The sequence below is a fragment of the Vanellus vanellus genome (assembly GCF_965231255.1).
Source record: "Vanellus vanellus genome assembly, chromosome: 5".
Classification (NCBI taxonomy): domain Eukaryota; kingdom Metazoa; phylum Chordata; class Aves; order Charadriiformes; family Charadriidae; genus Vanellus; species Vanellus vanellus.
Genome location: NC_138910.1, coordinates 74,302,854 through 74,325,477, shown reverse-complemented (window position 1 = coordinate 74,325,477; position 22,624 = coordinate 74,302,854). Strand labels below are relative to the sequence as shown.

The following is a 22,624-nucleotide window of genomic DNA, read 5'->3' as shown; positions in this document are numbered from 1 at the left end:
AAACAGATTTGCCAGGATTTACTGATAGCATCGGTACATTTTAGCTTAAGCAGATCAAAATCCAGGGAATATTAGAGAAAGGTTTGTTAGTAAATTTGAAACACTTGGTAAGACCATTAACTACTACAGTTTTTACTGCTTAAGTTGAAATGTTCATTGAAGTGATATATAGCAATTACCTATGGTTGCTAAAAAAAAAAATTATAATAATCATTATACTCTTCTTATACCTCTTCAGTTATCTAATGGAAACAATCCCCACTAGAAGAATTCACTGAAGAAGAGCTGCTAATATATTTTTGGTACTTACAGCTTTGATCATATTTCTATTACATAATTTGCCATATAAGGAGACGTGAGAAATACTAATGGAGGCTTTATACAGCCAGAAGATATAATTTCAGAAAAAGAAAGAAACAGGAATGTGTTGGGTATTCCAGTTGCCACTTCTTAATGGTTTACCATTTCCTAGCCATATTTCAAACGTTTTTTTCTTTGACAAATAATCAAAGCTTTTGAAAGTTACTTACCTCAAGCCTCCCAACGTTTTTTCTTTCAGTGAAGTTCAAAGCACCCTATTAATTATTAGCGCTTGTGAGAGGAGGTTTTTGAATGTGTAAAAAGTAAAATGAGACATATTGAGAATTTTAATAGGTTTTATGCTGAAATTTGTGAAACAGAAGTTTCTACAAGTTTCTTTAGTGTTGCTGTCACTGTATTTAGTAGGCAGAAGTCTCATGCAAAAAGACAGATCAACCTCAGAATGCATTATATGGCCTACATAGCCTTTCTGTTTTTTGAAGTTGAGCTTTATAGATATAAAGCTCATTAAAATAATTTTTAAAGTCAGCTTCCTGTGTTAAAATGTAACTGCCCTGATCTCCACATGGGGCCACTAACAGGGCTGGGAAACTTAGATCTGCAGCACCAGCCTGCTTTTCAAATGGGACAGCTAATAACAATAGCTGTCATCTTCCACAGAAGAAATGGACAACTTGTCTACACAGAGATTTTGCTTCGTCCTGTTCCTCTTTCCTCCAGCAACACCTGTTTAGGGACAAAAGCAATGGACTGAAATGACTGTATAGTTTTTTTGGTTTTTGGTTTTTTTTGTTTTTTTTTTTTTAATAAAGAGCTAGGATACCCTGATAACAGAAAACACCAACCCCTGGATAAATGAGGTGCTACAGGACACGAAGAGGAGTTTGGTACAGATATTTGCTGCTGATGTCACTCAGATCCAGCAGTGCTGCCTCTGCTCAGCAGTGGTGCTGCTGGATGCAGACTGGTTCCAGCAGGCCCACCTAGATATATGCATCGTGCTACATCAGTCTTGTTTCTGGAGAATTAATTGTGCTGCCCTTTTCCAGAACCGTGTGATTCTATAGAAACCGGCTCAGATTTTTCAAGTATTCCCCAAAAGCAGTTGGCAAGCAAAGCCTTGATATAGAATTGCCATGTTTAGATTGCATTGTACCTGAGATAATAAGTTCTTCCAGGCCCAAGCTGTGTCTGCAGTTAATCTACAATAGAGGTAAACCAATTTACAAGTAATCAAGAGTTGGTTATGGGTGCACATCTATGTGTCCCACATCCCCGATTCCCTGTCACATTGTCCCCACAACTCATAATTTTCTTGACATTGCCACAGAGGCCAAGCCTGTCATTTAAGAAGTGCTATACTTTTTATCCTTGGATATTTAAATGTTGGGTTTGTTTTTTTTTGTTTGTTTTTTTTTTTTTTTTTAAGTAGTCTTACTATTTGTATGTCGGAATGGTTCAGAAAACTCTTCTCTACTGAAATAATAATAATGACTTCAGTCTCATTTTGTCACAGGCTATGCAAATTTAGAGATCTGAACTTTAGTCTTAAATCTAGGGCCATGATCCTGCAACTGTTTGGCATTGAGTCTGATGTAGATATGTGTATAGTAAAGTGTTTTCATGGTTGGTTCTGGTTTAGGATAAGTAATGTATTAAGGTGAGAGAGTAGAATGTATGCAGTCTGATACATATGTTTTCTAATATACATATGTGTCCCTGTTTTCTCAGTATGGTTAACTGGATAATTTTGTAGATTCATTGTGGCAAAAATCAAGTGTAGAAACAGGGGTGGGAAAAGAAAGTAGTTGTCTTTAATTATTATTATTAAATAAATAAGCCATCTAACTGTATTTCATTTACATACTAATTTATAGAGCTATTTACTTAGCAGTGGATCTCACAATCGCAAGTGAAAACTGGTAAGATCTTGCTTTTACATATTGTTTCATAACCATCTTGAAAGATGTGTAAAATTTCAGTCTCCACAAAAGCAAGTGGAACGTCAGTTCCCGTGAATCACCAGAGCAGAGCAGCAGGAATCCATTCCAAAGAAAGCCCAGCTGGATTCATTACAGGTCTACTGATGTGTTTTGATTTGCAATAAGCAGCAAAGTTACTGTGCAATTACAGTAAACTTTAGAGCTGGCTAACACCTGTCAAGTGACTGTCATGTTTTCATGCATATATAATGCAGATGAGATAGTATGATACACTTGATTAGTGAAAAATTCCTCAAATAACCTATACAAATCCAAAGGCAGTGGCATTATTTCAGGGGAACTGTCAATGTAAAGTAGGATTGTGAGATAAACTTGCCTCTGTACTACTTGCCTATACCTGAGGTCTGTAGTATTGCAGAATAACAGATGTTTTGTAGCTACACAGAATACCAGTATATCTGCTGGTTATTTTATTTCTAAGCAGTACAAATAATCAGTAATTTGATCTCAGAACTTTCTGTATGTAAACCTTCTTGTAGGTAGAAGTTTGGCTTGTGCTCTGAATATTTGAAATACTTTGCATGCATTTCATACTCCTATAAATATTGTATCAACTGAACATTTGCTTAGTTAAAAAACTGCTGAATGTGGTGCATTAGTAGTGTTCGCTGTAGTTAAATTCCTGTTGTTACGTTGCTGATGCAAGAATGTTAATAGGTCAAGTTTGCTTTGCTGACATTTTTATGTTAGAAAACGGGAATTCTGGAACAATATTTAAAACTTTCGCTATACAGTACTTACACTTTGTGAATAAAATAAAACACTGCAATGATTTAATTATTTGACATGAAATACTATATTATGTTAAAGTGTTTCTCAACTAAAGAGTAAATTCAACAATGTGAGAGGGCAATGCTTGGGTGGAAGAAATTCTCAGTGGCTTAAAATACTACTTTTTGGAATGGACTGTTTTGGAAAGTAGGGGGAAAGATGATTTTCTCAGCTAAGAAGTTCAAGGAGTTTTTTCAATGAGTAATTATAATTATGGCAGTAATTAATAGTGTAATTGATTTCAGCAACCTCAGGGAACGAATTATTCCAGAAGTAGTACTAAAATCCCCAAATTATTTGAAATATGTAGCAGTCAAGAAGATTTTAACTCCAAAGTGAAGAAATTAACTGTGTCTGAATCTACTGTTGACTTAAACTGACTGACAGAAGACATGCCTACCTCTAAACAACAAGTAAATAGGAAGCAAGGGTAAACCTGTATCTTTGAATTACACATATTCAAGAGCCAAGGAAAGTTAGAAGTTCAACCCAAAGACGGATCCATGAATTATGATGTGTAATACACAGGATGGAAATTGTCAGTGAACTTACGTTGTCCAGTTTTCACTTATCACACTCCTAACGATAGCCCAAGCAGTTGTAGCAGTGTGCAGTTACCAGTGTCTTCCAATCATTTGTGAAGTACAGGGTCTTGAAGAGCAAGATGGTGCTATGCAAAACTGCTGCTGTGTTTCCCCACAGGATTTTGTGCTCTGTGGAGCCCTCATGGAAAGCTTACTTTTCCATGATTCATTACCAGCAAAAGATGTTAGTGATTGAGTCAGGGATTGAATTCAAGTCTCGTGAATACTAAACTTACTCAGTGATAATCAAATACATCTTTTTCTTTGGACAGGTGCACCCACAACAAATTTACAAAGTCACACTTTAGAAATTGAAAAAACAAAATACCTTTAAATAGTGGGTATGGTGTAGTACCACAGCTGGCCTGTGTTGAGGCTCACCAGGCTTACTGCTTTTGAAGAATACCTGAGAATGAGCTAAAAGCCTGATTCAAATTAGAAGGCACAGCTGTATTACCTCAGTGCTGAACTGGAAATAATGTCCACGATATAGCTAAATAGCTCAGGTGCAGCAGCCCAACTATAGCTGGATGCTTTGGGCTTGCTGCGATCACAGCAGGTAAGTTTATGTCTTCCAAAATATGGCATAGACATCTCTTTAAATACAGGTCTGGAAGGTCCCTGGTCAATCTGCAAACGCATTAAGATATTAAAAGTGCTAGGAATTTGACATAAAAGGATTAATTTTTGGTAAACAGAAAAAAACACTGTTTACATGTACCTTACTTGATCTTGCTAATACTCTTGAAAGACTTCCGTTGTACTTCATACTTGGTACTTCTAGGAGATGCCTTTTGTGGGAAAGCATTTTGACCGTGAGTCAGGATTGAGGAGTATGAAACCTAGGACGATTAAGGCCTTGGCCTTTTGAGAAAGCTGAAATAAATCTACTTCTCTGTTGTACCAGGAATAATTATTGAGTCATTTTCAGTTTCCCAGCTGAGAATCAATTGGTCCTAAAGAAGAGACGCACAAAGTTGTTAACTTAAAGAGATTTCAACTTTGTTAGTTGTTGAAGGATACATAGTCGTGGGTCAGGGTCATTGCATTGGTTGCTGTGTATGTATCAGGTATTTCAGTTGCAGTTAGCTTGCCTCAATGTGAGTTATTTTTAATTTAGAAATTTATTTTGTTGTGACTTCTTTCAGTTATGCTGTCAGTAAACCAATTTTAATTATGCTGTTCTTGTAGTATAAAGGCCACCTGATTTGCATAGTGCTCACTCCTGGTTAGGATATCATAATTTGACTGTGGGTTAATCACGTCTTGTGCTCTTAAATCAGAAAAGCTATTTTTGCTGGAATATACAGTGTGGATAAAGGGAAACAAAAAGCCTTGGAGGAATTAATGTTCTAATACTGAAAACAGTTTTGCAATAAAATACGATTTTGCTGCATAGCAGGGAAATGGTCAATGTAGTCTGTAAACCAGATCTCTGTTGCTTTATCAGTGTAAGCATGGATTAAGTCCATCTGTTTCATACCTTCTGTATGAAACTTGAAGTATTATACATGGAAATTAAACTTTGGTTTGCACCAACTATAGCTGAATCAATATCCTTTGACTGGTGCTATTTCTTGAGGTTGTTCAGAAATATCTTTTAGTAAGCATTTTGCAGGTAATCATTCTGCATTTAAAAACTTTGTCAAAGAAAGGTTTTTGAAAATATATAGTATATACATGTGTCTAATTAATATACGTGAAAGTTTAAGTAGATATCATGCTTTTGTTAAATCAGTGCTTCATACAGCTGTTGAAACATGGATATATACCTAGCATACCTACGTATATATGGATATATACATAGTATATATCCATGAACTTTTCCCTTCATTTCCTCCAACTTTCTGCATCCTCCCCCACATATAACACAAAACCAGGTGTATAAAAGGTGATTTGTTTCAAGATTAGGCAGCATGGGAAATATTTCCAGAATATTGGGATAGTGCCAGTAAATATTAATGAGTGACTTCAACCACTAACGACTTTTTCCATTTTTGTGGGTAGTATCATGAGCTTTTGCTCTTACCTGGCATTTTCTACCAACTACAATTCCAAACCCTTCAATTGTCTGCCTGTTTTGACTTGGTGTTTTTCGCAGGTTACACGTGCTCCTTGTCTTTGTGAAATCAGTTGCTTACAGATTTCAAAAACATGTGGGACCCTATGAAAGAAAGTTTTACCCATTGAAGTTTTGTTTTACCACACAAGAGATCTGCTTTAACTCTTCAGTTCTTTTGCTGCGTCAGAGTCCCTAGACACAGAATTTCCTCTTGCTTGGTAGGAACACCCCCAAAAAACCTTTTGCTGACCTAGAACTTTAATTCCTATGCACTCTTCAACTAGCGTTTCAGCATCTCCTATTATTTGTGAGCAGACCTAATTCTCCGAGCCATCTCTTATCTCCCAGGAAGGATGCAGATGCAGCTCTGAGGACTAGCTGAGCTCAGTAGCTATTATTTACTCCTTTCTCTGCTAGTTGGGGATGTATGTGATGAATTGTATTTTTGTTTACAATTTATATGTTTTATGCTTTTTTTGATCTGTTTTTTGTTTAAAGAAGTATTGCTACTATAGCAACAGTTGCATCATGTGATATCTTTGATATTATCAAGATGCCAGATACTTGTTAAAGAATAAATCTGTATATCAGATGAAATTCAGTGATTCTTACAATGTTTTTAAATAAGCATATTTTCAGTTAACATATTTGGCACTACTATTTTTTTTAGTTTTTTTTTTTTTTTTCATTTCTGGTGATGAGTGTTTTAGTGGATAGGTTAGAAATTGTAAATACAGTAAAAAGAGTAATGGATATTATTTTTGTCTTGCTTATGGAGTTCAAAGCACTAATTGCTTTTTTTTATTCCCATGAGGAAAAACTGTTCATACCTTCTTGGACATTTTGGCTTTCACTGAAGGGATACAAAACTTTCCATTCCATTTGCCTCTGACAAGAAGGTATAACCTAGTTGATAGCCCACATTGAGATAATAAATAAATATTCTTGAAGTAAAGCTTGAAGTTATGGTTTTATCTTAAAGATTGGAAATAAATATTACATATAAAACAAATACAAGTCAACATGGGTTGACTTTTTTTTTTCCTCTAGACTCATAGGACAATACAAGCCACTGGGAGTGAGGAATCAGAGCACTATTTGTCTGCCAGATTTTGTCTTGAGCTCAGTGTTCTTCACTAGATTTTGGAAGGGACCTATAATTGACCTTGGATTGATAATTGTTTCTCTATCTGGATCTAGGGTTTTTTTTTGTTTGTTTGTTTTTGTGGTTTTTTTTTTTGTTTTTTTAATGGACCTAGCAGTGGAGATTTCTCATCCTCTTTTCATACTTGATCAGCCAGTAAGCTGATGGCTTGATTTTGGGCTAAACACCTTATGTACTTTTTATTCCTCCATCTTTTCCTAGTTCTGCTTGACCTTTGAAATAGGTAATGGTGACAGTATGGGCACAGTACCTGAATGTGAGGCAGCAGGTGTGGTTGGTGCCACATCGGGTATTCTCCTAAACCATGGGATTTGTAGTCTTAACATAATTTCTTCCATTTCTTTTCAGATCATGGTGACTGTGAGTTAAATACATTTCGGACTGACAGCATTCTCTGCAGTACGTTTAGATTCTTGGGGTCATACCCAGTCCTTGCTGCAGGATACGTGGCTGTGAAGATCAAAATGACAGTGGTGTTTTCTTCTTTTTCTTAGCATTTTTTAAGCTAGCAGAGCTGGCATTCCAAGTTCTTGCCTGCTGCTGCCTGTAGGACTTTTAGAATAGCCATAGAGCATTCAGAGCTGATAGCAGAAATAACAAGTCTTCCTGAATATCAGTGTTGCTGAAGCCTAGGGACAATGATAGAAAAGTTTTATATAAAAAACAAATATCAAAGGACAGGAGAACATAATAAACTATTAAGACTATAGATTTCTACAAATGCAGATATAAAAGAATTCTGCTAAAATTACACTGTTTGCAGTTTTCTGATTGGTGGAGAACACACTGTTATTGGCATACCCTCAACAAGTGTTATGTGAGTTGAGCAATATTCATGCAGAGACTTGTTATATTTAGGAGCTAATAGGAGTTGCCGTTGGTCATCTGAATGAATTTTTGTTTATTGCAAACTGTACCAAGAGTTCAGTTTCACCTTCTTTGTATGGGTTTGCAGTAACAGTACTGCTCAAGGCTGATGAAACTCTTTGCTAGGATACCTTGAAACTTGTCTTGGCCCCTGGATGATGGGAGTTTGACTATTAGATCTTTACACTGTAGAAATTTTCAGTATCAAAATGTATCCTAATTTTGTTCTAAAATAAGGAACCCATAACAGAATGAGAAGTGTATTGATGACATTTGTAACATTTATAGACAGACTTTTACAAAGTTCACTTGCAGTTACTGTATCTGTTTGTGTTACCTTACCTTTCTAATTGGCTATCCTTGTTAGGCAATAAGTTTGATTATAAGAATGGTGCAGGTTTTCCAGGCAAATTCTCTCTATATTTTTCTGTCTGTTTTAATGCAGCTGTGCTCTCCTACCTAATGTAGCATGAGGGTAGCTGCTGGCTGGTAACTCCCTGCATTCTGAAGTTTGTCACAGCTGGAAGCTGGACTCCTTGTTTACCCAATTCGAAGAGTAACTATTATTTGCTAAAGAGGTAGCTTCCTCTAGAAACTGCGGTTTTTAAAGAAAATCTACCTAAATTTGCATGATGTTTGTTGTAGCAAGTACTGCTTTAATCTTTGCCTAAATGAAAAGCTCCTGACTTTGCCCTTTGAACTTAAGAATAGCAAGAAGCTCTGGAAGTTTCCAAACTCTTCCTCCTAAGAATCCCAGTCCCCGGTAACTGTTTATATTCTTTTTCATTAGTTTGCTGTGAAATATATCCATGATGACAATAGTGATGAATGCAGATAACAGAAGACTCTGTTCAGGTTTTATTTTAAAATCTCGCTTAGTTACAGAGATTTCAGACACCTACAGATTTTATACCTGATAGAAAATTACCATTAAAGTTTAATACTGCAGTAAATATAAATCCTGGGCATTTGCTGGAGACTCCAGGAGTTTAAGCTATGAAGAATTAGAATAAAATAGCTATGCCTTACAACCCAGAAGAAAAATAAGTAACAAAATAAGACCTACAGTCTGAGAAAATGTCTTTACTAAGTTACTTTTGCCTTTGCTTGTCTTATCTAACCTTTTTTCAAAGGAGAATCTGATCCCATTAAGTGTAATGTGCAGGATGTACTTCAGGTAATTCTCTTCTTTCCCTTTTGGTTTGTTTCAGATTGAAGTACTGTTTCCCTTCCCTACAAGGTTCTGTCATACATCTTTGCCTTCAGTCAGGAAAATCTACTTAGGGCTCTCCACTTGTGAGGACAGTATCTCCTTATTGGCCACAGGACTTAAGGCACAGTATAACAGTTCTCTCCATCTGAAGATGGTAATGTATTCTCAGCAACACTCTCTGCATCTGCTGAAGGGACAAGCGTGAAACCATGTTTTATAATCTAGTAATACAGCAATGCAGGCTCTTTTTTGCCCAGTAGTCTGTCGTTTTCTTTATCACCCAAGAAGAACGTGCCGGAAGGGACATAATGCTGTTGTGCTACATAATAATGTCAAGTTCAAAGACTGCAGTTTTGCATGTTTAGAGATTAACTGAAGATAATACACCTCAAAATATAACAACAGCACATTCTGAATATTCAAAGTACCGTGTAATAAAGAACATGCAAGGAGAGATTAATATTATTAAATGGCTATGAATTATAGGCTATTTGATGATTTTATTCTCATTCTGGAATGGCTACATTAGGCCAGGAGGAGCAGATGGAAACTTTTTGCTAGGACACAGTTACTTGACAGCTTCCTTCTGCATTATGTAAAGACTCCATTGGCAGATATTCTGATTTGTCAGTTAGGTGGAATGGGAGATGTAGCTCTGTCTTCTGCTTGCGTTTCCTACACTGTCTTATGGTGGCAGTATTATGAACTTAATCTTTTCTAGTTACTTCATCTTTATCTAAGCAGCGTGTCCCAGCTATCTCTTAAGAATAACAAGAAGCCTATTACTTTTAGCTGAGACTCACAACTGAGCATTTACCAGGACAAGGTCAGTCTTTTTACTGCTCTACTCAGTTGACTCCCTGCCTCCATTCTTTCAGTTTGGTCCCTGGCAGCTCATGCATTCTTGGTGGAGAACTGCAGGTGTTCCCCGACTTTTCCTTTCTATCCTTGATTCCATGTGTTGGATTACAAACGATTAACAAATACCTGTGACAGGTATATGGGGGCTCTTAATCAAAGTGACATTGAACTGAAACTGAGGATATGATTTTCCCGGGGCTGCTGTTTTGAATTACAGGTTGCATGATATATAAGGATGAATTCTATTAATTGATACAGTCATGGCCATACAGATACGCAGATGGCCCATCCAGGTCTAAATTTGCCTTTGGTCTTACCAGCCTTTAAACAAATTGTATCAGCATGCTGGTAAAAAATGTCTAGCTAAAAATATCATACGTAGCAATTTTACATTTAAAGAAAACAATGTATATGCCTCAAATTGCTATCTGTGGGTAATTATTCAGTCTAAAACAAATAACCTTGAGGTTGCAAATAATAATTTTGCTAGGAATAATAGCATGCATTATTTAATATCTAACTTTTTGGATTATGATAAAGTAAGAAAAGGTCTAAATTCTCTTTATTCTCTTTTAGTACCTCTCAAAGAGAGTAAGTTTCAAATTTCTTCCCTGGGAAGACTGGGGATTTATATGATGAGTGTTGACCTGGATATACATATTTTTTAATCTGGGATTTATATACCTCTGAAAATATGGATATATAATAGAAAGCCTGACAGACCCTTTAACTGTGGTGTCACTAATACGTAATTTGTTACCTCAGCAAAGGTGTTTTGCCTCAAGAGGCGGAATACATTTATGTATGGAAAGGTCAGTTTTAATTAATAAGCTGTTTTCATCATTCAGAGCCAATATGAATTGCTTGTAACATTCGTGTGAAATAGTTTTCAATATAAAAATAAAACAAATTGAGCTTTATGTCACATTTATCATCCCCCGTAACCCATTTAAATGTCAAAAAATCAGTACAGACCAAAAGTCTATTTCTAGAAGCCTTAGTAGCCCTATTTATCAGAGTGAAATAAGATATTATCATCCCATTATTCCATCACATGTCTTCTGCACTTGAAGACATAGACTTTTCTTCTAGTTTTCTGTAACACAGAAAATAGTTTTTCCATTTTTAAATATTTGTTCTCCAAACAGTAAATAGTGAAGAAAATGCTGAGCCAATGTCAGAAGAATGAACAGCTAGTTATATTATTGTGTATTTCCTTCACTGTATTATAATATTAATGTATAACATAATATACAAATATTAACTTTCTTTTACATTTCTCAGATGAAAAAAATCACTGTGTTCTTCTCTATTTGGAAACTTTTTTTTAGCATACTGCGATTTGTAAGACAGTATAATTTGCCTGGAAGGACAAAGCTTTTAATATATACACTATCAATACATTTTGGCAAAAATCATACGCTATATAGAAAATTTATGTCCTCATATATTTTATTATGAAATAAACCCCACATTTTAAAACTTTTTTACTTTATTTAAGTTCTTTTTCTGAGTTTTGTTTCCTAGCAAGCAAGGCTCAGATAATCTTGTGCTTCCATGGGTGTATATCTCTTCCTTCTAATACTTTTCAAATTTCAAATGTGAGTGGGACTTCACAGTCTCAAAGGCTCTAAGTTCATTTAAGATGCATGAAAATAGGCAGCGGGATAGAGGAAAAAGATCCCATTAATGACCATAGTGAGGAAGATGCTGCTGAGGATTATGATAAAGGAAGATGCTGCTGAAGAGTTCAATTCTGAGGAATCCATGCAGAATATATGTTTTAGAGAGCTCCAGTCAAAATAAGTGGATCTAGCTGAACATCAGACTATTGCATACAAGAGTGTTCAGCCACAGGACATGCATGGGCAAGAAACAAGGCTGTGTGGTTTGTTATGTAGAGAAGCTTTCATGTATAATGCCATCATTCTATCCAAATTCTTAAATAAACTTTGAAAAGAAGAATTCATAAATAAACTTTGAAAGTTCATTTACTGGTGCATATGTTAAATGGTGCAAATTTCATGTTATGTAGAAAAACATGGGGGAATATCCTTCTACTGTTTTTAATAGTTTTTTGTTTTATGCTCATGCTTTTTTTTTTTTTTTTTTTTTTTATTTTACTGCAACAGGTAGTGCCATAGGAAGTGATGATATCATAGCAGGGAATGTGAGCAAGTACACTGTTCTCCCAGCTGGTTATTGTGGACAGCTCAAAAAAGGACATCTTATATTTGATGCCTGTTTTGAAAGTGGTAAGCATTTTTAGCATTTTTTTAAGTTACGAAGTTGTCAATATATTAATGCCCTTAATTATAGCACTCATCTTTATAAAAAGTATATTAATTATAAAGAAGACTTGCATTAAATACTGCTTAACTCACTGATTCACTTCAGTCAAATTATGACATAAAATCAGACTTTTCGAATGTAAAGAAGGGTTATGTAGTTTGTTATTGCCTACAATGTACATTTCATCAGGTCCATCTCTTACCACATGTAGATACATAACTGGATTTTATTCTGTTATTATATACAGTATTTGTAGACCACTAATCAAAGACGTAGTATTTAAAATATGTTATTTTAAAATGCAGTTTGGAAGTTGATTGGGGTAGTTAACCTCATAAAGTGCCAAGCCCATCCTTGCATAGTTAGAAGATATTACAAACATGTATGTGCTGTCTCTAAATATATTTCTTGGTGTTTCTTGTGGCCTAATTCTATACTTTTGTGGTTAATGGAAGCTCTGCCTCTGAGGTCAATAGAGGCAGAATTAAACATTAGGAAGGTGCTGCAAATTGAAAGAGAAATTATTTTTCCAAGAGTTATGGTTAGCATATTAATTTAAAGAGTATTTTTAATCATGTATGTTTATATGCATGTGGAGTAAGTAGGTAAATAAATAAATATATATGAATATGTTGCATTGTTTAAATTTTTGTGTTACTTCTATATGTGTCTGCAGATTTTTAGTTTAAATCTATTATTATTGGCTTACAGACCTACAGAGCACTGTTAAACACCATATGTACAAAAGGCATTTGGCAGGATCAACTATAGTTTTCAGCATGGTTTATGTGAGAGGTGCTGGTAATGCCAAAACTGCTACAATGTCTTGTAAACTCAGCTTTTTATGGAGAGTTATGTCCCTCAGGGTAGAATACTGGCTGCCAGTTCCTGGATAAATATTAAATTAAGTTATTTAAATCCTTTGATTGCATTAGGTAAAAGGTGTAAATGATGAAGTGAATAATAAAGAGTATCTTATTTTTAAGGTATGTCTCTGAGGGTTCAGACAATAGTTATGTATTTTTAAAAATACTCTGGATGCTATTTCATAGTATATGTGGTTTTATGAATTTTTGTATCAGAAAATGGCTTATGAAATTAATCAGTTGGCCAAGCTGAGAAATTTATTGTGTAAAGCTGCTCTGCAATGAAAAGGATCAGTAGCAGCCATCAAATTATTTGTGAAGTAATGTGAATCATTGCATGATGCTTTAATTCCAGTTTTTGAACAATAGAATTAATTATATTTTTAAATTAAAACACTTATTCAGTTCAAAGGTAATGTTCAATCTTTATATACTTTGACAATAATAGCATGTGATAGTGGCAGATGCTATTTGAAATACTGTGTTTATTTACATTGTAGCATGATGAGGCTGTGATGTTGCTTTGCATATTCAGACACCTCCAAAACGCAAATATGAATAAAATTAATGCCTTCATTTACTTTCTGATGTAATGTATTAGTAAAAATGATAATAATATTGTGTACACTTTGTACGTAAATTCACTTTATCTTTTCTTATATGTCAGCCAAGTAATTGCTTAGAGCACCTTAACTGGTCAAACCAAATTCCCTGATTAATAACACAGAACACAGGAAGTTCCGTTCAAATACACGGAAAAACTTCTTTACGGTGAGGGTGACAGAGCACTGGCACAGGCTGCCCAGGGAGGTTGTGGAGTCCCCTTCTCTGGAGATTTTCCAAGACCCGCCTGGATGCAGTCCTGAGTAATGTGCTCTGGGCAATCCTGCTTTAGCAGGGGAGTTGGACTAGATGATCTCTAGAGGTCCCTTCCAACTCTGAAAATTCTGTGATAACAATTTCATAAAATATCTAATAATGCTAAAATCTATCCCCTCTTATTATGCAAACAGTAGTGTACAACATTTATACAGTATTGTATTGATGCTCTTTGAGTACCACCTTAAAATTGGTAATATACCGTTGTAGTTGCCTTTTTCAAAGAACAGATTATAAAAATGATCCTGGCTGGAGTACTGCATCCAGCTCTGGGGTCCCCACTGCAAGAAATACGTGGACCTGCTAGGGTGGTCCAAAGGAGGGCCATGAAAGTGGTTAGAGGGCTGGAACACCTCTCCTATGAAGAAAGGCTGAGAGAAGTGGGGTTGTTCAGCCCAGATAAGAGAAGGTTTTGGGCAGACCTTATTGCAGCCTTTCAGTATATAAAAGGGGCTTATAAGAAAGATGGAGAAAGACTTTTTACCAAGGCCTGTAGGAATGGGACAAGGCCCAATGGTTTTAAACTGAAAGAGGGTAGATTTAGATTAGATGTAAGGAAGAAATTTTTTACAATGAGGGTGGTGAGACACTGGCACAGGTTGCCTAGAGAAATTGCAGATGCCCCATCATAGGAAGTGTTCAAGGTCAGGCTGGATGACGCTTTGAGCAACCTGATCTAGCGAAAGATGTCCCTACCCATAGCAAGGGGGATGGACTAGATGATCTTCCAACTAGGGAACTAGAAAGAAGGGACTAGGTGGTCCCTTCCAACCCAAACCATTCTATGATGCTGTGATTTTATGAAAACAAGTCACATGAATTTTTAATGGTTTCAAGTTAGTGTTATCTTATCGACCTAGATATACCTGAAGGAAATAGGCTTTTAGGATATGATTTATAGATTTTTCTGACTTGTGCTTTGTCTGTTATGATGATGTTGTAAGTAAACATGAATATGTCACTGAAATCTAAGATCCCTCATACTTAAGAAAGATTAAAGGTTCTTTACAGTTAAAGTTTTGTCAGGATTTATTAAATTTTTAAAAATAAGCACAATGCAATTAAAAACCGCAATAGTTATACTATACAGTGATTATAACCCTCTATCTAATGTAACTTTTGTAGAACTTTTGCCATTTGTTTATATAAGATTTTCAGTGCGAAGGATCTTGGTCTCAATGAAGGTATGTTAGGATGGGGCAAAACTGGCTGGACAGTGGTACCCATGGAGTATTTGTTGATGATTTGCTTTCAAAACAGAAGTTGTGTTAACTGTGATTCCATAAGTGGCTTTTCTCTCTTTGGCTGTCTTCTGTATGTTCTTGAAAGATCTGGTTGATAGAACTGAAGGTTCCGTTCTAGACCTATTTTTCAATGAGTGTGATTTTATATTGCATAAATGAAAGTAAATACCCTTCAGAACAGAGAAAGCGTATTAAACTTGTAGAAAGGAGGAAAAAGATTAGCACATATGGAAGAAATGCTATTTAATATGCTTTCATTTTTGTAATGGGTATCATTATTGTATTAAATAGCGTTGACAAGTATGAATTTGTTTGAGACAGAGGTGTGTTTTTATGTAGTCTGAAAACCAGTGTCCAGTTTGCTATTTTGAAGTGCCTTGCTTTCAAAAAATCATAAAAAATACAATTGAAAAGCTGTCCTGATTTGAGTGACACAGGACTAATTTCTCTTCTAATGCTTGGGAAAACTGCACTTTTCAAAGACTCTGGTGTCTGAATTTGTGAAAATAATTACTTTACAGCCAGCTATGGTATGTGGGTTTCAAGGTCTCAGTGTTTTTGAGCTTGCCAGGTGCAGGGATGAGGAGGAGCGAGACCCGGGCACTTGACCCAAGCTGGCCAACAGGATTTTTTCATACCATGAATGTTACATTCAATATAATTTAGACAGTTTGCTGAGGAGATCTCTCTCCCTTGGTGGCTGGAATCCTGAGAACTTCTTGCTCCGGTGCCAGACCACTGAGGCCTTGCCTGCCTCCTGAAGCCATAGCGCTCCCAGTGTTTGACATTTACTCTCCACTGCTGGGAGTGCACAGCTTCCTACTGATATAATTGGCCGAGTATAATCCTTGTATATTTTATATTGGTATCTGTGGGAGCCAGTTCTTGGAAAATAGACCGTGTGTATAGCAAATTGTGAAGGACGCCTTAACCTTGAGACTAGATAACAGGAAAGTTGGCAGAAAGAGTAAAACAAGAACAGGTGTCCGCAAGAAAAATAACGCTTGAGCAAGATTAAACAATATGCTAATGTTAACCAATCATGGGTGAAATAACCCTGCGTGCTCGCCGCATGCACAAAGCGAGACAGCCAATCAAACAATGCGTGATCGCGTGTACAAGATATGAATGACTATATATGTAACCCGAGTGTTAACAATAAACGGAGCTTAGCGGAGATTAATGCTAACATGCATCATATCGGTGTGCTTGCTCCCCTCTACCTGGCCGCAACAGGTATCAATATTGGTTCTTTAGTGTTATTGATGTTAATTATTTAGTCTTATTCTGTTAAATCAGTTTATATTTCAACCCTTGGGTTTCCTTGGTTTTTTGGATTCCCCTTCCCACCCGGGTGGGAAGGGGTCATCAGGTGAGACAATAATTATCCAAACAACAATAAATTGTTGTGAGTTCCTCAAACCATAACAAATGGACACTGGGATTTCTTTTTGGTCCACTCTCTTGTTCAGAGGTAAAATGTGCTATTTTTGCCATTCCTGACAGATATTTATCTGTCCTTTGCAGAGACTTCCAGTGAGGAAAGTTTCAATGAGAAAGCAGCAATCCATTCTAATGCTGCAATTTGTTCAATGTAAGAAACATTTTCTTTCTATGTAGAAATGTCCTTACCAAAAATGCATTAATTCTTGTCCAGTCCACAGAAAGCAGATTATTTCTTTTTTCTTTGACTTAATGGAAAACTGCTATCATATCTTTCCTTGGCCTTTCCCTCCTCAGGTTAAATAACTGCATTTTTTTGAAGTAGTTCCTTAGTGGTCACGTTTTCCAAGTTTTCTATCATTCTTTATTTCCTCTGGCCTCTCTCCGGCTATTCCATGCCTTTCTTGACAGGCAACAGTCCAAGGTGAACACGATACTCAGTTAAGCTGGTGCCAATACTATGCAGAGTTTATTACATGACATGCCTTGCAATCTATGTACTTCTGCTATGTGACAGTCCAATCTTTGTCACAATACCACTGTTGACTTCTATAAAATTTATGATCCCTTATACTGTCCGGATCCTTTTCAGAAGAAGAGCTTCCTAACCAGTTTGTAGCTTGCGCTTAACTTACCCTTAATGAATCTAATACTAACGAAAGAATCATTGCTGTAAAATATAGTTATTGAAAACAAAGAATGGTGGTCGAACCCTTTATCTTAGAAATAACAGACAGAGGAGTGATGGAGGGAGAGAATTATCAACTTGCAAGTACGTCAGGAATTTGAATTTGTGTTTCTCATAACTCAAGCTAGTGTTCTAACTGGAATCTTCCTTGTTATCTTGAATAATATTTAAGAATATATACAGCCAAAAGAAACTTTTTACATTAATTTGTCATTAGCATAGAAGACAGTGATGAAAATTCAGATTTATTGCATACCACAACATAATTTCTGGATAATGTCAATTTGCACAAGAAACATGAGTTTGTTTCAGGGTAAAATGGAAGCACAGTTACCTCCACGTAGAACCAATTTAAAGGAAATAAATGTCACATTTGAAATGTATACATTTGGTCAGTTGTAATTCCTTTTCCTATTATTCATTAATGCATTACATTTTTAACACAGTTTCAGTTTAGCAGCAATGCAGTGCTGTACAAATGTTCACTTCTCATCCTATCCGTTCTGCCAAAGCTGGGAATTTTGCAGAATGTAGTGCTTCGAGGAAAACGATGTATTCATTCTTGCTATGCAAAGAAGTTCTTCCTGATAGAGTCAGACCCAGATTTTGATTTAAAAATGTTCTTCAGGGAATCTGGCATCATATACTCAAGGCAAATTGGTGTTTCAGACATTTTAATTTGTGTGGTTCTAAATGACTTTAAAGTTTAGTTTAGCCAGCTGCCCCTACTGTCTTGTGTTGGCTTTGTGCGTGTTATTTCTGGTGGCATCAATTTAGTCAGAAGCCTCTTCTGTGTTGTGGCTAAGATTTGTTTTTATTTGCTTAGTCATTTTTTCCTGTACCAGATGTTTTTGGAGATGATACCTCCAGTGCCAGAAAACATTTTTTTTTCTGGGAACTTATGTAACTGCAGTCGCTTTGCTTCTGCATGAATTAACAATTATTTAATTTATTAATTTTACATGATACACATGAAGCTTTTCACATATATTTTGCAAATTGGACAAAGAAAACTTAAAGCAAAGGTCTGAATCATTAAAAAGAGACAAACACTTTTATGGCACTGGTGCCAGTTCAACCCTTTGTGCAGAATGCCAGTCTAATGTTCTGGCTCTGCAAAAGGGAGGATGAATTTTGGCAATGACCCCAAAGCATGGGAACTTCAAGGATTTGACCATTGCTCATGCAGACTGCAAAAATGTCATTTATGTCAGGATTCAGAGAAAAGAAATATAGCAGACAGTGACATTGCTTTTCTTCCTAGCCCAAAAGCATGGCTGAATAGGCCAGAACACAATGACTTGTATTAGAAACACAATTGCAGCTATCCTGTAGCTCTGAAACAGACCATGAAACATCAGAAGCTCTTGGTCATGGACATTTTTCTTTGTTTTTTTGTAAAGGTTGAAATCTACAGATTTGGCTTTCTGCTGTCCTTTGAGAGCATTGGTCGGTGACTAGATTCTCTTGAGTGTTAAAGCAGTTTGAGTTCAGGTTCCCTGTGCAATCATCTCATAGAAATCAGGAGAAACCTCAAACATGCTGTATTCTTGTGGTAGTCTAGAGGATGCCATCAGGCAATATGGATTACTTGGTCTTTAAGATACCTCATCTTGGACTGTCTACAGTCTGTCAACACCTGTTCTAGCAGGGTACAAAGCACGGCTCACTCACACTGTCCTGCATTCAGGCTATACTTCTACAACTGCTGCAGAAGTATGCCTTCAAAAAAGTCTAAAGGAAATGCCTTCCAGTCAGCAACCATCTTCACCTCAGGGCTCATAGTGCTTTGACAGGACCAAAGTTCCTCTGAGCTCAGAATACACCGGTGCCCACAGAGGCATCTGTGAGAAACGCGCTCACTGTATTGAATTTTAGTCCGGGGCAAATTCGGTGGAACAAAGAATATTTATTACAGCGCTGGGAGTTACACAGGGGATTTCTCCTCCTGTGGCTCATTTTTCCCTTTACAACCACTTGTTTTTATTTTGTATTCCTTATAATTATTCATGTTTCTTCTTGGAACATAGTTTGCATAATCAATGAGTTTTTGGAACGCGACCCACCCCCAAATACATAATCAATGAGTTCTGGGAATGCAACATGCCCCCCTCCCAGGCGCTATGCTTCTTCAGGGGTCTTCCTGATAGTCCATGGAGGGAGGGCCAAAGTCTTTATCACCATGTCCTTCTTGTGGCTTCTTCATTCTTTACACTTCTGTGGTTATCTTAGCTAACTACACCACCCTTTGTTCTGCAAATTTTCGGTAGTTCTAACTGTTGCTTTCGTCTGATATCCTATTTAAAACTATCCCTTTTCCAAACGCATAGCAAGCACACACCCATCTTAGCTGAAGCCATAGCGAGCACACATTCATTTTTAGCTGAAGCAAAATTTTTGCCAAGTTACTTATTACACATCCACACCTTTCTTCTCATTGTGCAAAGACTGTTTGCCACAAGATGCCTTCATGGCACCATCACAGAGTGCTTTCAAGGTGGTCTCAAAATTGCTATAGCTTTTGCCTCCTAGGCTCTTGATGTAGAGAACTAGGGTATGAAAAGCTTCTGTGGACACTGCCAGCTGTAGCTTCACTGAAGAAAAATTCAAGGGAGATTCAAATATTATTCCTTTTGTTTGGCATCATCTGGCTTGCCAGTCACCGTGGATGTACTGGTTGGTCACTCTGGCCTGTATGTAATTCTAGATTAACTTCTGTCTTGCTTGGTAGGATGTCTTAGGGAACATGGGAAGAAGCTGGAGTTAGATGGTAGACTGTGATATGTTGTGAGGATGGTTAAAAAAATGAAGCTCGACAGTTTCTGCTGCTTATGGCTCAAATTGCTTGTTTTGTAATTACTTTTGAGGATTGAAGGAAGAGTGTTGGCTCACAGAGGTTCGTAAATCTCAGTATTCATACTGTTAAATACAGGGGCTTTTTATAAGGTTTTGAAAATACATATTTTGGCTTGTTAGTCAAATAAAATGCTGTTTAAATGTTAAAAAATACTGTGTATCTTGAAATTAGAAATGAAGCTGCCGTCTGCTTTTATTCTCATTTCAACCAAAAAGTGGAACTCTGCCAAGAGTCATTAAATCTTCTATCCTTTGGATGAATTCTTATTTTTTTATGAAAAAATGTTATGATTGGCTAATTTGTGTATTATGGTTTATGTTCAAAAGGTTGTAATTAAAGTTTTGTAAAATTTTAGATTTTATCTCAATTACTGTAAGCCTCATATTATTATGTTGACTGATGTACCACCACCTTGCAGTGAAAATGATTGACAAACATTAGTTTGTATTTTCCTACAGCAGGTTTATAAAATATTTTGTATTAGAAACCTGATAAAAAATTCAGTGCTGATGAATTGCAAATGTTGTTAATCAGTTAGAAAGAGTTAAGATTTGCAATGTAGTAAGAGATCTCATGTGACTGAGAAGTACCCTCGTATCATTTTTGTTAAGGTTTTAAATATCTTTCTATATTTCAAAAATAGGATAATGTACTTATAAAACACTTTGCACAACACTCAAAATTGCAGTAAGTGATTGTAATTCCGCTGATCTCATTGTAACCACTTACAGGCGTGAAATAGGCCATTGAGCTTTACCATGAAAGATATCTTTTGAACAAAAGCAAAGATAATATAGGATGAATTGCCTTTGGGGCTGCCTATGTCCCAGTTGCTAAGACTTGACATGTAACTTTAGACAGCTAAAATTAGGTGAGATTAATCTTACTTGTGATTAACAAAATACTGTGAAATTTGAGTTGCAAAACATTTCCGGAAATGGACATTTTTGCTTGTAAAAAGTTTAAAAATGAAAACTAAGGCAATACAGAAGATGATACTGTTAGCATTATGTTCAAAGAAAAACTGAAATCCACCCCAGCAAATAGTTGTATTTTGGCCATCTAAAATATAATTGTAATATGCTTCCACAATTGTTAAAGAAGCTGATCCTGCATGTGTTTACATTTAGGTGAACAGAAATACCCTTCACCTTGATTTTAGTGGCACTACTATGATATCCTAGAACAGGAAGAAAGCAATACAGGCAAATGTAATAATGACCCACCAATAGAAACAAAAAGTGCAAAAGCTGTTTAAAGCTACTTTGTTCAAGTGTAAACACTTTTTGTGGTAAACTAAACGGTGTTTTGGAGCAAAAACTAGTTGTTATTCCAAATTTCCTATATTATAATATTGGACTTATAGCTAGAATCACTAAGTCAGGTGGACTCTTTTGGCTTTCACTTCTTTTAGCATGCTCATACACAATGTAGAAACAAAAGAAATGAAAGTCAATACATTATTTCAGTAATGATGTCTGTTTTCATCCTACTTTTGTGGCATTGAGGTGTGCCTGATTAACAAAACACTTTAGTTATTTCCTTATTTATTGACAGTAATTTGTGCTATATTTCACATAAAGATATGAAGTGCAGTGTTATTCTATCAGAGTATCAATACCTTTGGACTACTGTAAGTTAGAAGTCACAAAAAAATTAAGAACAAAAGATTGATTTTAATTTTATTTTTTTTTTTAATGATGACCCTAGGCATAGATTAATGGATGTAGCATGCACAAAGTGGTATCAGTTAACATATATGACATTACTCAGATGTCTTAAACTCCGGAAAAAGCATGTGAATGATTTATGGAATTGATATTAATCTCTTTCCAGTAAATGCATTACTAAAGTTACATGGGAAATTGATGTTACTGCTGTAATGCCAAATTAATTTCTTTCTTGCTAGGTCAGCATTGCAAATGGAACTAAATATTAACCTTTTAAATATCTAAACAGAATATAGTATGGAAGACATTTTTATGAATGGGGGAGTGCTTAGTGTTGATGTGATACCAGCTAACAAATACAGCATTAGTAAAGTATCTTGTGAAATAAATGTTAATGACTTAGGGAGCTAATGACAATGCAAGAAGAATTAGTATAATAGCATCAGGATGTTAATTGTAGCTGGTGCGCTGATTGTAATTTTCATAGTCAGTTTATCTTCTGATTGTCATGCTGCCTTCTTCAACACGTAGCCTTTCCCTCCTGCCTCTTACCACGTTTGCATCTCCTCAGCTACTATACAAGCACATGTGTTGATTTGCTGTTTGACTGACCTGAGAGGGACCGGAATAAGGAAGTGGAAGCAGACATGTCTTAGATCAGATAATTGTAAGTTCAGAGCAGATTTTGAACAGCCTCTGTGTGAGGAACAATCAAATGGAGTAGGAATCCTTAGTATGGAAAAGAGATGAAGAATAATCTATTAGAGGTCTGTTAAATCATGATTCTTAGTCAAAATGTCAATGAATAGGAAACAGTGGTTCCCTGTCTGTTCTCTTT

General features: G+C 36.0%; 1 protein-coding gene across 2 annotated transcripts in view; it reads left to right on the top strand.

The window, feature by feature from the left end:
• Positions 1-22,624, top strand: part of LOC309672808 (BEN domain-containing protein 5) — a gene marked incomplete at both ends in the record, with an annotated part of 984,871 nt that overhangs the window by 5,146 nt on the left and 957,101 nt on the right. For both annotated transcript variants that reach the window (XM_082484407.1, XM_082484406.1), the window contains one exon: positions 11,984-12,102. In XM_082484407.1, coding sequence (XP_082340533.1) covers positions 11,984-12,102 — 119 coding nt within the window. The remainder of the gene's footprint in view (positions 1-11,983; positions 12,103-22,624) is intronic.